Below are 16,659 nucleotides of genomic sequence, written 5' to 3'. Positions count from 1 at the left end.
GTCACACTCATCATGCACAAGCTGAAGTTGCCTGAGGAGCAAAAAGGGGGCACATTCCAGAGGCAAATCTGATCAGCTGGATTTGTGATGCTGTTGCATGTTCTGTTCAGTAGGTGCAACAGCAAGTGCCAGAAACCAACCTGTATCCACCCCTACTCTGGGGAATTAAAGGTATTTCTACTGGCAGCCTCATCCTGGTTGTCTTGCCAACGAGGATCTGTCCTGGTGGACATTTCCTTCGTGTGGGGTTACCTGAGCAGTCACAAAATGGTACCATGAGCAAAGGTGTGGAGTGGCTACAGTTATTTTGGGTATCTCAGAGCAGGAAGTTCATGGCAGATTAGTCAGGGTGTTGCTAATAAAATAACAATTACCTAAGCAGCAAACTTCTTTGCATTTTTAACGTGGGAAATGTCTACTCAGTTGCACAAGTGGAATCTTGATGTACCAGGAAGTGAGAGGGCTTGAGGAATGGGTGTGCTCTTACTAGTTCCTGTGGTGGCATGAAACAGGTAATTCTCTTTTGAGATGGGTATTGCAGAGCTTGATTTAACATCAGTCCAGACTTTGGAACCCTCTCTGGAGAATGCCTACAACTGTTCTCTCAAGGAATGAGGATTGTCTTCATTTGGAACACTTGTGTGCGAAGACGCTGAAGCCACGTGTCCATGACAGTGAGCTGGTGTGGGATTATCCATGTGGGATTCCTTCACCCCGAGGGCTCACAGAATTGTTGAATGGCTGAGGTTGGAAGGTACCTTTGGAGGTTGTCTCACCCAGCCCCCTGCTCAAGCAGGATCACCCACAGCAGGCTGCCCAGGCCCATGTCCAGCTGGCTTTTGAACAGCTCCAAGGATGGAGACTTCATAACCTCCCTCCCTGGGAAACCTGGGCCGGTCTGTCACCCTCACCCTAAGCTGATGAGCTGCACTGGGAAGAAACTGGGATTTGCTTTGTGTATTATCAGTCCTTTCTGTGCCAGTTCTCCTGGATGTTTTAGAAGAAGAGGAAGTGCTGTGGTCCTTTTCTGTGCTGAACTAAGAAGTCCTTTCATCTCCCAGGCTTTCCAATACACATACTGGCTGTGAGCTCTTGGAATTAGCTGAAAGGACTGTGGGCAAATACAGTATATGAGTAATGAATTTCTGTTTTAGAAACTCGCTGTAACAGTGGTACTATTTCCCCAGTGCTTTGCCAGCGATTTAATTAGAAGTGGCAGTTTTAATTAAATAACACAACTGGAGGCTGGGTTATTTCTCTCCTCTGGTTCCTTCTCAGTTTTAGCAGAGGGGGGTTTTCTCTGCAGTGTATGTGGTAAGTAGAATATTCAGCTGTACCATGGAAACCACATGAAACGTGGCTGTTTAATAATAGTGGTGCATAACATTCATAATTTAAAGTATTTCCACTAAATAACTTTTTTCAGTTCTCCAGCAGATTCTAGAAAAGCAATGACAATACCAGAAGCTGATACTTAGAGGGAACAGGAATTGAACAAAACACTTTTTGTTGTTGTTGTTGGAAATAACCTCTCTCTAGTTGAGAGGTTTTCTGTTGAGTAAATTGAAATTCTGCCCTTTGACTCTGAATTGCATTTAATTCTTGTGGTTTAGCTGTGGTTTGAGCTGCTTTTTGGGGGGATGGGTTGTCACAAGTGTTTGCTGGTTTTTGCCAGTACCCTGTGCTGTGATTTTTCAAAGCCATACTTGCATCAGGAATCAGGATTTGGCAGTAGAACACCTCTAACATACCCTCTCTAATTGAGTAATAAAATTCCTGACTTCAAGAGACTACATGGATATTTAGAACAAATTATGTTGATGTAAATATATTGTTGATGTAAATATATTCTTAGACATTTATTTTCTCTAAATCGTCAGGCTAATCAAATTCAATCATTTCCCAATTAATATTGATTACTTTCTTGTTTTCTTTTGTAACATCAGTAAAATCAATGATTACCTTTGAAAATGTTCCAATTTTACTTTTTAAGACAGCTAATACCAATGATACTCCAGTTTTTCCCTTTTAGATAGCTCATGTTAACCACAGTGCCAGAGTTTGGAGTCTCTGGAATATTAGAATATCTTCCCTGGGTTTTTATTTACAGAAACAGGGGATAAACATTCATTATCTAGATGGGCTATTGACTGGGTTTGTTATATCCCGGAGAGTGTGTGGTTTTAAAAGATTGATCCTATCTTTCCCTCTCTAAGTGGTGGCAGGGATGAACCTGACACCCTGAGAAACTGAAAGGCATCAAGTGTTCCTTTACATAAGTGGGATTATTGGGTGGTTCTTTTATTTTCCCGAGGTACAGAATGATTTACTCACCCTGTTTGCTTTGCCAACAGAGAGATAACCCAGTTTACTAGCGTTTCCCAAGAAGCTTGGGAAAAGGCCAGGAGCTTGGGAACTGACATTACACGTGCAAATACACAAGTGTTAATTCCCTTAATAGAGGGGCAAAAGCTGAAATCCCTTTAGGCAGGTTTTGTGCAAGCACTGTCCATTAAGGAGGATATCTTGCCTCCTGGGAATTCCTGCTGCAGCACTAGATGATGGCTTAATTCATACAGCAATTCTACATCCTTACACTTCCTTTGATTACCTTCCATACTTTGATTATATTCCATATCTTCAGGGTATAACATACTGCACAGGCTATGTTAAGGAAACCACAAGTTTAAGGGAGAGAGCTTGTTTACACAATAAAACCCAGAAATTTGTCAAAAGCTGAGGTTTAAATACCTGTTAATGCTTGCTTGAACTTTTATTTGTAGCGAGTTTTAAACATTCTGTTTATTCTCGCCTTGCTTAAAAGGAAGAGAAAGCCTCAGACTTACTTGCCTGGGAGCATCTTTATTCACTGTCTGTAGAGCAAGTGAAACGATGCAGCTGTCAAATAGGACAAGCTATTTAGGCATGTCTTACTGCAGTAAGACCTGTTGGGGATTACAAGGCAAAAAGACATTTTCATAGAATTCTAGAATGATTTTGGTTGGAAGACCATCCAGTCCCATCCCCGTGCCATGGGCAGGGACACCTTCCACTGCACCAGGTTGTTCCGAGCCCCACCTGGCCTTGGACACTTCCAGGGTTGGGGCAGCCACAGCTTCTCTGGGCAACCTGTGCCAGGGCCTCCTCACCCTCACAGGCAAGAAATTAGTCCTTATACCAGGTCTAACCCTCTTAGTTTTAAGCCATCCCCCCCTGTTCTGTCACTCCATGCCCATGTCACAAGTCCCTCTCTGGCTTTCTTGTAGGCCCCCTTTAGGCACTGGAAGGTGCTCTCAGGTCTCCTGCAGCCTCCTCCTCTCCACAAACCAAGTGAATTGAGTTACATAAAAGTGATTTCAAAAATAATGTCATGACAATCCTCTTTCCAAAGAAGTTCATCCTCCTATAGCTTGGAGGTCATGGCTTCAGCATCCTGCTATCAAAGATGGCTGGAATATAAAGCCTCAGATGGTTAAAGGCTATTCATGCAAATGGTATTTGAGGAGGAGATTTGTTGTCATTATGAGCAAAGACTTAGAAACTTGGCAGAGCAGGAAAAAAACAATACAGTGGGTTAGTCATAATCCACTTCTTTGTTTTAAAACAAGGCAATGGACGGGAGACAATCAAATTACAATTTAATGTGGAACTCCTTTCTGAGTTTATTATTTTTACTGCTTGGGCTTTTTATAGGTCAAGTAGAATTAAATACCTACTTTACTTATGACCTCCTATGTTGTAAAGGCTGAGCTTTAACCATTAGGGTATTTTTATTAATGCAGTAGTATCTTTAGTCCTATAATACTAGTCCAGCCTACTGTTATTTTTGAAGAAATATTCCTGTAGGCATGTGCTTATGTATTCTTAGCATTTCTCTTTGTTATGAAAAGCTTTGGCTTTGATGTGCTGCTTAAATTTCCTCTGAGTCATCATGGTAGTTGCCAAACCATTGTTTTTGTTCTATTTGGACTTGATTCTACTTCTGCAGTTGTTTCCTCCTAGGGGGTTAAAGTCCATGAGCTTTTATTAAGATAAATGTCAGTGATTTCAAGTGGATTAGCATAAAAGAAGCCCTTACTCTCTGGTAGGATAAGTCATGTGTAATGTTTAGTTTTAAGGTAGCAGTGACTACAGGAAATATTGGAAATAAAAGTTGTTGACCTTTCTGGACAATGGAATTTCCCTTTCTATTAAATATGGAATACACTCTCATCCCAAGCTGTCAGTGAACTGAACATCCTCACTGGTCATCTTCTGTTTAAAAACATAAAAAGGTTTCTCCCTCCCAAACAATGAATGCAACATCTTGTTCTAGAAATGACATCAAGGCAAAAGATGGTGATCAATGATATGCTTTCTAAAAATAAGCATTGCCAAAGTGAAGAACTTAAAGTCAGAGTTTAGAATTTGCTCTTTGCAGCAGCTTCAGAATCAGTATCTTACTCATGTGCATCCCAGCCAAGTGGGGATGACTTGGTACCAGTCTTACATTACTCATTTATATTAAAATTAGCTGCCATCAGTCAGCAGGTCATGATTTATTTCAAGTTAAAAAATCATTTGCTACCATAGTTTGCGTATTGCTGTAGCTCACAGTGATTTTCAGCTTTATAGTAATCTGAGGGGCTTTTTTTTCTTTAGCTATGAGACAATGCTGTTCTAACAACATTTGCAAGGGTGATGAGTATTTCTCATGTGTGTCTCACAGCATTATTTCAGAACCCAAGGTACTTGAAGATGCCATCAAAATTTTAGTTGCCAAACACAAGTCTGTTGAGAGTTTCTAGTGCTCTTCATGGATTTAATGGGTTTAGGATGGGGTGTGTAGGACTGAAGTTCAGCAAGGCACTCAAGGATGTCCTGCAGCCCATCCCTCTCCAGTGGAGTGCTTGAGATGCTTTAGTGCTCCTTAGTGCTGAGTCAGTGCCTCGGATTCCAGGCATCTCATAGATGATGCATTTTTCTGAACTGGAAAAAAGATCTTAGGAGTTGAAAGTGAGAAGAATTGGCATTGACTCAGCCCTAACGAGCACCCAAGCAAACTGCAAAGTTACTGTGACTTTTGGCAGGAAATGAGTTAAGAAACAGAAACAATATTTTCCCTAATTATGGTTTAGAGCTATTCATTCAGGACCAGCTGTATAAGATTCCTTATCAGTGTTGGTGTCTGTGAAAATATGTGGGAGAAGGATGCAAGGATTCAGTGTTTGGTTGACTGACTTGTCAGTGCACGAGGGGATGGGTAGGAAGCCTTTCAGACAGATGCTTCATGGGACTCAAGTGCTGATTCAGCAGCATTTTGTAATTGCAAATGGCTTTAGTCCCAGTTTCAGAAGGTCATTTGTGATGCATTTAGGGTTTTCTTCACACCGCCCTCTTTAATCTCGTTCTCCACAGCTGTCAAAATGTACGATGCAAAAAGGTGGTGAGCACCCTGCAACTCCAGTTGTTATGTATTCCTCTAAAATCTGGGAAATGGGAGCTGCTAAGCAGCCCTTGGGCTGCTAAGGCAGTCCCAGGGGTGGAAGGGGAATGGCTGAAGAAGATTTGGCTGACTATCCGTTATAAGAATTAGCAAGTCTGAGTCACAAGGGACAACACACCGGTGTGGGGACAGAAAGGGGCAGCAAGGGGAAGGCTGAGGGTGAAAAGTGCCTTCAGGCTTTCCTGCTGGGGCAGATGCCTCACACTTGCATGAAGATCGCTCAGGGAGGTGGTACAAGGTGCAGCACTGGACAGAAAATTGGATTAAAAGAGAAGATGGGACCCAGGGTACACAGAATTAAGTGTCAGGTGCAGGTTGGTTGGCAAACAGATGGAGGTGACCAGGTGATCAAACTTGCACTTCTGGCTCTCGGGGGCCTTTCTGTTTGCTTTGGCACTGAAGAGTTTCACAGCACATCACTCACTTTCAGTAGATGTGCTGTTTATGCAGTATCTAAAATATATGAGAGATATAAAACTACTGTATATAATTGTGCATATATTTTATATAGGAAACATCAATTAATGCATATATGTATATCAATTAATGTATGGATACATATTTTTTTTTAAAATGGAGATATATCTCCTCTAACCTGATGAGGGTATTTAACCCAGAAATAGGCAAAATGCATATAAAGAATAACTACTCTTTGTTCTCTAGGGACTGTTGTTTAAAGCTGATTTCATCTGTGCCCGTGTGGTTTGCTGGGAGAGTGCAGCAGTTTCAAACTTTTACTGATACTTTTCCTGCTTTTCTAAGTCAGAAGGGTGAAGTGAGTGATTTGCCAGCTGGCTGTTTCAATCCACAGCAAATTAGAGTATGAAAAGGTGAAAAACCAGGATGTATCAGCTCAAACTCAGCGCTGTGTGAATGTGTGCCTGTAGGAGCTGTTTAAAGCTTCCCACCATCTGAGCAAAATCCAGTGTCCATTCTTACCATTCTGTTGGTCTCTCTGTTCATTGTGGACATCATTAAGCACAAATCAGGGGAAAAAAGTGAAATCATGTGCTTTGCTCATAACATCACATATTGTCTTTACTCCTTTTGTCACCTCGCTGAAGTCACAAACTCCTCGGTTTCAGCAGCGCTGCCAGAAACAGAAGAAACACAGGAATACCCTGCACCTTTGGGTCATAGGTGTCATAGAAATCAGGGCTAAAGGGTCTTAATCAAGTGGCCTTGTGAAGTGAAGACACTTGCACCATCTCTGTCTCTAATCTGTGCTTTGTAGGCAGGAATGAAGTCCCTGCGTCCATTTATTAATTTGTCCCACGCTGTGGATGGTAAAATATTAACACAGAAAGCGGGCGGGAAGTGGAAGAAAGCCCTGCAGGAACATCAGCCAGCTGAGAACTGCTATTGTTGGGCCTTTGCAGCTGAGCGCAAACGTGCCTTTTGTTTTCCCGATGCCCTGAGGCAGAATATGAGGCGCTACAGGTGTGGCTTTTATTCATTATTTTACAGAGCATCCTGAATTAATATATTTTGCTTTTCCTTGATATTCAGAAGGCTGGTCGAAGAGAAGTGTGTATGCGAACACAGAAATAACTGGAGGCATCCTGGGTGCCCTGATTTCTGCTCTGTTGATGCTTTTGACCAGTGGCCTAATAAAAGAATTGGCTCTGCTATTGTTGTTGCGTGCTCCTACCCATTATGGAGCCACGTATCCATGGAAAAGATGTCTTGATGACAATGAACACCTGGCGTGGTTCTGCTCAGGAAACATTAGGAGAGGTGGGTCAGATGAGTACTCGCAGTGTCTGTAATTGTTTATTGTAAGAATGTCCCACTTTCTGAGCTATAAATACCTGCAAGAGGAATAAGTAAGGACTGCTTTCAAACGTCTCCCCAGGAGCAGGTAGTGACTGCTGGAACATTCGTTTTGAAAAAGTGCTTTTGGGAATTGAAGGACTGTATTCCTTAGCATTTGCCTTCTTTAAGAATAGTGGAGGTTTATCTGAGCGTTGCTGTAGCATGAACTCAGTAATGGAAAATTCAAAGGGCTGTGTGATGTGCTGTTACATGAATAAACGTGGTTCTTGTTTTATCTTCCAGGCTGAAAATGAATGGGTTGCTAAATTGCTAAAGGTCTATAAATTGTCTTTCATAAGAACCAGCTCAAGCAGGGGCTCAGTAATACTGTTGGTCCCCACCGTCATGGTTTAACACCACACAGCCTCACTCATTCACTCCTCCCACACCCTGCAGGAGGAGGGGGGAGAGAATAGGAAGAAATAAAATTAAAATTCGTGGGTTGTGTTTAAGATACTTAAATAGGGCAGAAAAGGAAGGGAAAAAATAATAATAAGGTTGATGATGAAAGAATTAAAATATACAAAACAAGTGATGCATGATGCAACTGCTCAGTGACCGGTGCCCACCCAGTTCCTGAGCAGCAGCCCCCAGCCAGCTTGTCACAGAATGTTTGGGGTTGGAAGGGACCTCTGGAGATCATCTAGTCTCAACAGGTTCATCTGAAGCAGCTTGCACAGGATTATGTCCAGGCAGGGGTTGAGTGTTTCCAGGGAAGGAAAATCCACAGCCTCTCTGGGCAGCCTGTGCTGGAGCTCAGTCTCCGTCACAGTAAAGAAATTTCTCCTCCTATTCAGATGGAACTTCCTTTGTCCCAGTTTTGTGCCTGTTGCCCCTTGTCCTGTCTGAGGATGTTATAGAAGACAGTGTCAAAACCTTTGCTGGAATCAAGCAATATATATTTTTACTTTATATGTTTATGCTGAGCATGACACCACGTGGTATGGAACGTCCTTTAGGCTAGTCCAGGTCAGCTGTCCTGGCTGTGTCCCCCTCCCAGCTTCATGTACCCCCCAACATTCTCTCTGGTGGGGTGGGGTGAGAAGCTGATTAGTGTAAACACTAAAAATCAGCGTGGTATCAACATTATTCTCATCCTAAATCCAGAACACAGCACTATAGCAGCCACTAGGAGGAAAATTATCCCAGCTGAAACCAGGACACCCAATAACAACTTCAACTTACAGAAATGGTCAGGTCTAAGACAGAGAACTGGACCGTTTCCAGAGCCTTAATGCTTCCTCAGAGAGAGCTTAGAGAATGCATTTGGTGCAGTTAGACTGTGTACAAACCACATTCCTGGACTTAAAGCAAGTCTCTGTTGCAGCACTGTTCCTATACACAGCATACCCTTAGACCACAAATATTTACATTCCACGAGACCCAGGATCCTTCATTGTGCTCTGTGCAGTTGTCAGCGAAGTTGACAAAATCAGGGTGGTGATGGGGGAGATTTTTTGCTCTGTTGACCTGTGTGTGTCCCTCTCTGAGCTACAAAGATTGGTTTGCATAACTGCCAGGGTTATATACATATATAAAGATATATAGAAAGAGCACGGTTGCAGTTTCAGTCACCCAGGCTTCATGTCTGACATTTTGATGTGACTGAAATTTAAACTTTCTTTGATGCCTTTTCTCTTCTTTTTCCCCCCCACAGCAAATTTTGCAGCTCTGTGGTTTTTTTGGCCTAGAATCTGCACCCACGGAAGAGTTTATCTTAGTCTTAACATTTCAGTTTCACATATTTTTACTACAAGCAGCACATTAATTTCTCAAGGGAGAGTTCCATTAACTTTGTCTGTGCCACTGCATTGTAGCAACGTCATCCAGTCTGGTTCCACCTGGTCCTTTTTATTCCTTAGAAGTGAGAGGGCAAAGTTGGTTTGGACCGCTTGTGTTCCTGTCAGGAAGCATCTCTGCCTGCTGTTCCATGCACAGACAGTGCATGGAATTGGTGCCTTTGTTTGGGCACATGCCTGGCCTTAATGGTGTCAGTGCAGCCTGGGGACTGGCCCCAGAACTTCTGCTTTGAGCAGATACATTCTTTTGGATGATTTAATAAAAAATAAGAATTCAGGGAACCGGTGCAAAGCTGGAGGGGTCCTGTCCTGCAAGTCTGCAGCTCTAGATGTGGTTGTGGTCTGGGGTGGGAGACCTCCAGAGCTGTGTCCTTGTGTGGTGAGGAACGTGTGTGAACAACAATGCCCTGCGTAAGTCAGCGGGGAGACTGTCAGCCCGTTTGTGTGCATCCCCTCCTCACATCAGTTAAAAAATCCTGGTGCTCCTGTGATAAAGGACCACAAAGAAAAGGTTTTGTGTCTCAGTGGAACATGCACAGACCTGCCAAGCTGTTCTCAGTTCTAAACCCTTAATCTTCCAAGTGTCCTGGATGCGGTGAGGAAGGGTCAGATCTGTTAGTTGACCTCAGGTTGTGCCCATGAAAAAAATCCCCATTCAGCAGCTCCCTGCCTTAATATTACCAGGTGTTCCTTGCACAGCCCAGAAACTCCTCCAAGGTTGTGTGGTTAGGTTCTCCTTGGCCCCTGAGCTGCCTAGAAATTATGTGGAGCAGGGCTTAAGTTTTTAGGGAAGGGCTTCATCTCCTTAGCAGGCTCAAAGCTCTCTGACGCTTGGTTCAAAGACCTTAAACACCTTTTGTCTCAGGGAACAGTCTCTTGATCTCTCTTGTTAGGATAGAAGAGCTTATTCTGGTGAGATTTTAGGTGCCCAGAGGTTACATTTTGCAACAAGAGTTTTAAATTCTAATAGAAACAAAAAAGCATGAAGAGAAGAGAGATTTTAATGCTCCACGGGGTTTCTTTTTAAAGGAAGCTTTCTTTTTTTTTTTATTGTGAAGAGTGAGCAAAAGAAAATCTTTTTAGGCAGTTTAATATAAAGAAAAAAGTACAGCTGTGTCCTAGTACATGCTGTTGTTAGAATTTCTGCATTTTAGATAGATAGCTGTGTTGATAAGTGGTGAGCAGCAGGCATTTCTGCTGTGGTGACAAGCTCAGTTCGAGTGGTCATGCAGGATCAATCAGCACTTTGGGTTAAGAATCATGGCATCTTAGTGGAAGAGATTTATGCTGAAGACATTAATTATATACTGCTTTAATTATAGAATATGTTATGAGGTAATCCAAGAAGTGGGTATAGTCTATGTGTGTAAATTTTTGTAAGAAAGTAAACACTGATACCACTGAAAACAATCTGTTACTTTCTTTGCCTGATAGGAACTCTATCTAATTTTCTGATGCAGGTGTCATAAATTGTAATATTAGATTGTTAGAATATTGTCATATGAATGAGGATTAGTTCAAGTCTTTACATTCATACAGTCTGTCAGTGCCCCAAATTTTACACATCTATATTCGGTTTCAGGTTTCACAGAATTGCATTAGTTATTTTAAAGGTTGAGTTTTTCGTGGTTCAGTGCATTAAATCTTTTTTTCCCCCTTTTTCTTGGCTCCATGTCAGATTAAAGTTATTTGTAGGTGGCTGCAAGGATTTTTCCATTAATAAACCCATATTATTCTCATTGCTGCCTGGTTTCTGATTGTATCAGTGCTTCACAGACAGTGATCTTTTTCCAATCTTGATAACTGGCTCTTGCTGTGGTAGAGGCCATTGTTCACAAATGGAGACTTGCTTTCATAAAATAATCTAGAATTTATAAAGCTTTCTTTCTTCTGCATTTGCTTTGCTGCTTCTTGAGCTTGTTACTCGTATTTTTCATTTAATTACAGTTTCTTATGTAGACAGTGTAGGAGGCCTGTTTGTAATTGAGTCTAGGTAATTAAAAGAGCAAAGGAAGCAAGTATATAAATGTACGTGTGCGTTCCCTTTTTATTATGTGTGTGGCTTTAAAGCTTGGCTTCCTCTCCCTCATAATCATTTTTCCCATTTCTGGGTAAACTGGCAGCTAAACACAATTTTAGCTATGAATTATATGCTGTCAAAATTGAGAGGAATTAACTTTTTGATTTCAATAAGTGACCTATTACTAGATGTATTTTTTCTAGAGCTTTTCCTCTGATACTGTTGTAACACAAACATGTTATAGCAGATGCTACCACAAACTTCCTCAGGATTTGTGGGGGTTTGCTGCCTGCTAGGTAGTTTCTCTGGCTGTTGTCTTTGTGGCAGGACACTTCTTTCCCAAGGAACTGGGTCGAGCAGCACACCTTACACTTGAGATGTTTGGGAGCTGAGTGCTCCAAGTATTTCGGTTCAACCTGCCCTTTGACATTCACCTTTAGCTCACCAGTAACTGAGACCTGGCAGAAACCAGGGGAACAGAAATAGATATTTATCTCCAGCATTTGCAGTTGCATGGGCTTGGAAATAAGCTGAGTGGAGAGAGGAAGGAATGCAACATTCCCTGAAACTCGTAGAAGAAACGTGCAGGTTTTTAAAGGAGAGTTGGTGTGGTGGTTTGGGCTAGGCCTTCCTTGGTGACCAGTTTGTAACCAAGGAAGGGTCCAGATTTACCCAGTATTCCCTACGATTTTTACGTAAGCCAGACTATAAGAAGAGAGGAGGAGAGGCCTTCACTCTCTTTCCTTCCGGCGGCTTGGAGGTGCAGGTTCCCTGCTGTTGAGTCTGCCGTGTTGGGGAGCGAGGCCTGGCTAGGCCTTGCCGACCTTGGGAGACAGAGGTTGCCGGCGATCGTCCCGGAGCGACTCTCGGTTGTCCCAGGAGAGTAGTGAGATATCTTCTTTGCTAACTCTTTTGTTCTTTAGTTACTAGATCTCGGGCTACTGATTGGGATATATATATATATATATATATATATTTTATTTTAGTTTTGTTCCTTTTCCCCTTCCCCTTTCCCTTTCCCTTGTGAAATTGTATATAAGTGTAAATATATTTATATATATCAGTTTGGTTGTCCTCTCTCTCGTTTTCGGGTTTTTCTTAGTTTTTTCTCCCTCTTCTCCCTGAGGTTTTTTTTTGTTGGGGGGGGGGGGACTTCTGGTGGTAAGGTTTGGAGACTTGGCAGGGAGCCAGCTTCAAACCATATCACCTTGGTACCCCACAAAGTTAAATTTACATTTGGTTTCCCTCCAAAAACTTGCATACTACAGAATTACTCAGAAGGTTTCTGAGTAACAGTTTCCTCTAACAATGCTAAGGAATATTTTAATTCTTTGGAAGTGCAGCTGTTACCTTCTGGATCTTAATGTCCACTTAAATCCCTGACTCAGGGACTGTCTGATGCTCTTTGTGCTGCCTTGGGGCACAGTGTGTGTGCTGTGAGGGACCTCCAGTCACTGGCATTTTCTTTATAGCAGGTGTAGTAGCAATGACTGAATGAGTTAAGTGCAGAGAGCTCATTACTCTAATTCACGTGACACCAGAGACCACCTAATTGGCACCTGTCAATGGTCAGTTTGGAGGGAAAATCTGGGAATATTGTAGTGCAGGCAATAATGATGATGTAACCTTTTATATGTTGCAGCACATCCAGCAGCGTTTCTGAGCAAGATGTTTTTGTGGTGACTTGCAGAAAGATCAGGCATGCTTTTTTAATCAATACAGTTCTTGTTCTTGTATCATGCAATCGCAGTTTAGCTTCTCCTCATACCTGCAAGTGGGCAGCTCTAGGATTTGATATTTGAGCCCACTGCCATGTCCGTAAGTGAGAGCTGAATATTGATCTCAGTGTGATGTGCTGTTAGCCTTTGGTAGAACGTGATCACCAGTTATTCTGGAGTTTTATGGCACAACCTGGAGCCACCTCTGACTGGGTGTTGTGGCCACATGACACGCGGGACATGTCCTTGCTTTGCCAGTAAGCTGGAAGTGTGAGTAACGATTGTGTTCGCTGGCTGCTTTTAATTGGGAGGTCTTACAGCTTTGTCTCTAAGAAAACATAATAATTTATGAAGGAAATGTATTTTTTTCAGAGGAATATAATAGCTGTAGCATCAGTTAGCATTATGGAGTTTCCCAGGCAAGAATTTCCGTAGTTGAATAAATGGAGTATGTTGTTAAGTTACAGTGGGTGTCATTTCAGCATTCAGCTCTTCAGTCAGTATTTCAGTACCTGAACATGTGCAGATACCTTTTATTTTTTTAAGCAGTTGATGCCAAAATGTGATGTCACAGTGACGTCAGTGGGAGCCAAGAGCTGCCAGAATCTTGCAGGTTTAGACTCGTGGTTTTCGGTTAAATGAAGGAGCTCCATCTAGTTTATGCTCCATCAGCTGAGAGTTTATTTCACCTAGTAAATTGTGAAGTAACAGTTGCTTGTCTGGTTTTTTCACCTTGTTTAATTTACTGTCTGTCCCCGGGAGCAGGAGGAACAGTTGTATCATGTTCGTACTCCAGATCACCTCACCCAGGTGGTGCCTTCCTGCTCTGGGGGTTCAGAGGGCTCTCAGGTGGGATGAGATGATCCTTAAGGTCCCTTTGAACCCGAACCATTCTGGGATTCTATAAAAGCAGTAAAACAACCAATAAAAATGTTTAATGGGTGTGCAAAGTTAATCCTATCCAGTATCAGTTCAGAAGCTGTGGTGTAGCAACAAATAGCAAAGCGATTTCAAATGTTTATCCTCAAAGTTGGAGATGAAGTTCTCTATTGTATCCGTGTTATTCCTGAAGAGTCGACACAGGATGTTTTTAGCACTTCATAGAAGACTCTGGGACACCTTCCAGGTTTTTGGCTCTGCTGGCTGATCCTGTGAGTATAGAGGTGGTACAGAACTGCCTTTCAAAGCAGAGCTGGTAGTGCCCCGGAGACATAGCTCTGATGCCAAATGACCAATAGTCCCTGGATTGGTTTTTTTGTCCCGAGACACTGATCACATTTTCATGTTTCTCCTAAGCCCAGCCTAGCTCAGTTTGCTTTCAGATCATCTCCTGTGTGCTGAGTGTAATGTGGCAAGAGCTCAACCCACGGTTGGGTTACAGCCAGAGCTGATTGACATTAAGGGGCTGTAACTGGATATGTCTGTGCTTGTGTTTCAAACTTGCTGCAACTCAATTTCTCAACATAAAACCTCAGTGCAAGAGTTTAGGTTCCTAAAAGAACTTTGAGCTTAATCGTGCAGATTTTTAATTTTTTTTTTTTTAATTTTTGCTGTCTGAAATTTAATTTTTTTTAAATTAAGATAAAGAGAGTTAAGCTGACAAATTTTCTCGTGCAATTGGTGTAGGTTTTGAGGCCTCACAGAATATGATGGTTCAGCTGGCAAGTGATGACTAGCTCAAGAACTATCCCAGTTCTTAATAGAGTGTAAAAATAATCTGAGCTTTTAACATATGCAGAATTGGTTTCATTTGTTCTTATTGTTAGAGTTGACTGCAAATATTGGGAAGTACAAATGACAGAAAAATTAAAGTTTTCCTTCTTGTTTTTTCCTCCAGATTTAAAGTTTTGTTTTACAGACTTTAAGTGCTAAGTGTTTTAAAGATGTTGTTTGCTTTTTCTGTTTTATTTTAAATCTGCTGTTATAGATCTTTTAAACCCAAATATCTAAAACCTACATATCTAACTGTCTGGATACTTTGCAGTAAGGATTGAGCTTTTTACTTTTCTTTTAACAAGTGTTGCAAAATTATTAACCCTTTAGAGTTGTCAGCCACAGCAACTTTTTCTAAACTCGTTCATTCCATATCACATGATGCATTTTTTTTTTTGCTTCTCTAAAGCAAATACGCTGAACTGTGGTAATCTTCATACTAAAAGCAATTGTTTTGCTTTCCTTTGTTGCAGATCACCAGAAACTGGAAAGGGAAGCTAGAATCTGTCGCCTCTTGAAGCATCCCAATATTGGTAGGAACTTTTCATTGCTTCATACAATATATATCAGTTTAGAAAACGGAGGGGAAATGCAAAATAATGAGTACAAATAGCAGCTCAGAGAAGTCAAGGGCAAATATCTCCAGGCAGGACTGTTTCTTCATAATGTGGTGCTCCCTGTGAGTTCTGCCATGGGATGCAATATCCTGATAGATCACCTAAAGCAACACGCTCTGTTCCATCCTTAAGCTTTTGCTCTCTATGCCAAGTGTTTGGGGTTTTTTTGTGCAGGGTGTAGGAGGAGTTATTTCCAGTACTGCCCATGACTTTTGGAGACCTGCAGAAGAATTTCAGCTAACAGTGTTTATGTTGCAGAATGTGGATAGAGTTGTTTTTGCTGAAATGCTTATTTTATCCTGTATTTTGTGTTTGAGATTCTGTTCTTCTGCAGGAAAGATAGGTGGATGCAGAAAGCTCTGCCCCTTTTATTTCCACAGTTGTGTTTCCTACTCATGTAGAGCAAAAAAAGTTATTTGGGAGGGTGGGGTGTGTCTGTCTCCTTCCTTTAGAAACAGTATAAACAGGTAAGTACCTTGATCTTTAAGGAACTGTAGCTGGGTTTTTCAGTTTTTCAGGCACTGAATTAGTTTGCCAAGGGCATCACTCACAGGAATATTTGCTGTACCTGAGACTTCTGCAGAAGGGTGGGAATTTCCTGTCCATCTTGTTCATCTGTCCCCATGCACATTCTTGAAAGTTGTCCTCAGAAAAACAAGTAGCCTCACTGAATGTTTTAATCAAACACGTATGCTTGGCACTCCAAAAGCGCCTGGCAGTCTGCTTGATCTTCCTTCTGGTTAGTTCTCCTCCTTTTCATTTTTAATTTAGAAGTATTAGGGACATTTTTAGACAAATATAATTGTTTCGTGCCTGGGATAAAATCATCTCCTTCCTTTTAGTAATAAACATGAATTGAAAACAAATGTGCCACTGTTCAAAAATGAAATGTCAAGTCTCTGAAACAGCTCTCTTGAGCTTTGAGCTTTGACATAGAAATTTGTTTAAGGAGGAAGAATAATGATATCTCTGTCATTTTACCCCCACCAAAATTTTGTAAAGTGGGGAAAGACCAGAGTATGTACAACTCCTTGTGGGGAGAAGTTGTGGTCACTCTAAAGTAATTCACTTTGCTGTAACTGGAGTGTTGGAACTGAGTTGGAACAAGCCAGGGAAGATGAATAAAAACCAATAATAAACGGATGCAGTGGAAGGGCTGAAGAGCACAGAGCTGAGCTGAAACAAAAGTCTAAATTGGTGCCATGTGATCACTTGTCTGCAGCTTGTTGAGCAGCTTGGACCAGTGTGGGATGTGGTCCAGATGCTGCGTCCCACATGGAATATTTATATTTGTGAGGGTGTGACTCGGAGTGCCAACGGGCACTGGCAGCTTTGGTGACAGGCAGGTAGGGCTCGAAGTCAGCACTGATTCTGTGCCTCACCACCTGCACCAAGGGGCACAATCCAAAGCATCCTAGACACAGTGTTCTGCCCCTGTTCCAGAAAAGATGCCATGTTCTGGATCTGCCCGACAGGAGATTTTTCATGGCCT

At 41.9% G+C, this 16,659-nt stretch overlaps 1 protein-coding gene across 29 annotated transcripts in view; it reads left to right on the top strand.

Annotated features, from left to right (window-relative positions):
* CAMK2D (calcium/calmodulin dependent protein kinase II delta) overlaps positions 1 to 16,659 on the top strand; it is a 117,889-nt gene that overhangs the window by 31,468 nt on the left and 69,762 nt on the right. For all 29 annotated transcript variants that reach the window (XM_027689882.1, XM_027689871.1, XM_027689886.1 and 26 more), the window contains exon 3: positions 15,024 to 15,083. In XM_027689882.1, coding sequence (XP_027545683.1) covers positions 15,024 to 15,083 — 60 coding nt within the window. The remainder of the gene's footprint in view (positions 1 to 15,023; positions 15,084 to 16,659) is intronic.

The sequence above is a fragment of the Neopelma chrysocephalum genome, unplaced genomic scaffold, assembly GCF_003984885.1.
Source record: "Neopelma chrysocephalum unplaced genomic scaffold, ASM398488v2 Primary Assembly neopelma1_78, whole genome shotgun sequence".
Classification (NCBI taxonomy): Eukaryota; Metazoa; Chordata; class Aves; order Passeriformes; family Pipridae; genus Neopelma; species Neopelma chrysocephalum.
The sequence above is the reverse complement of the archived record's forward strand: the minus strand, read 5'-3'. Positions and strand labels throughout refer to the sequence as shown.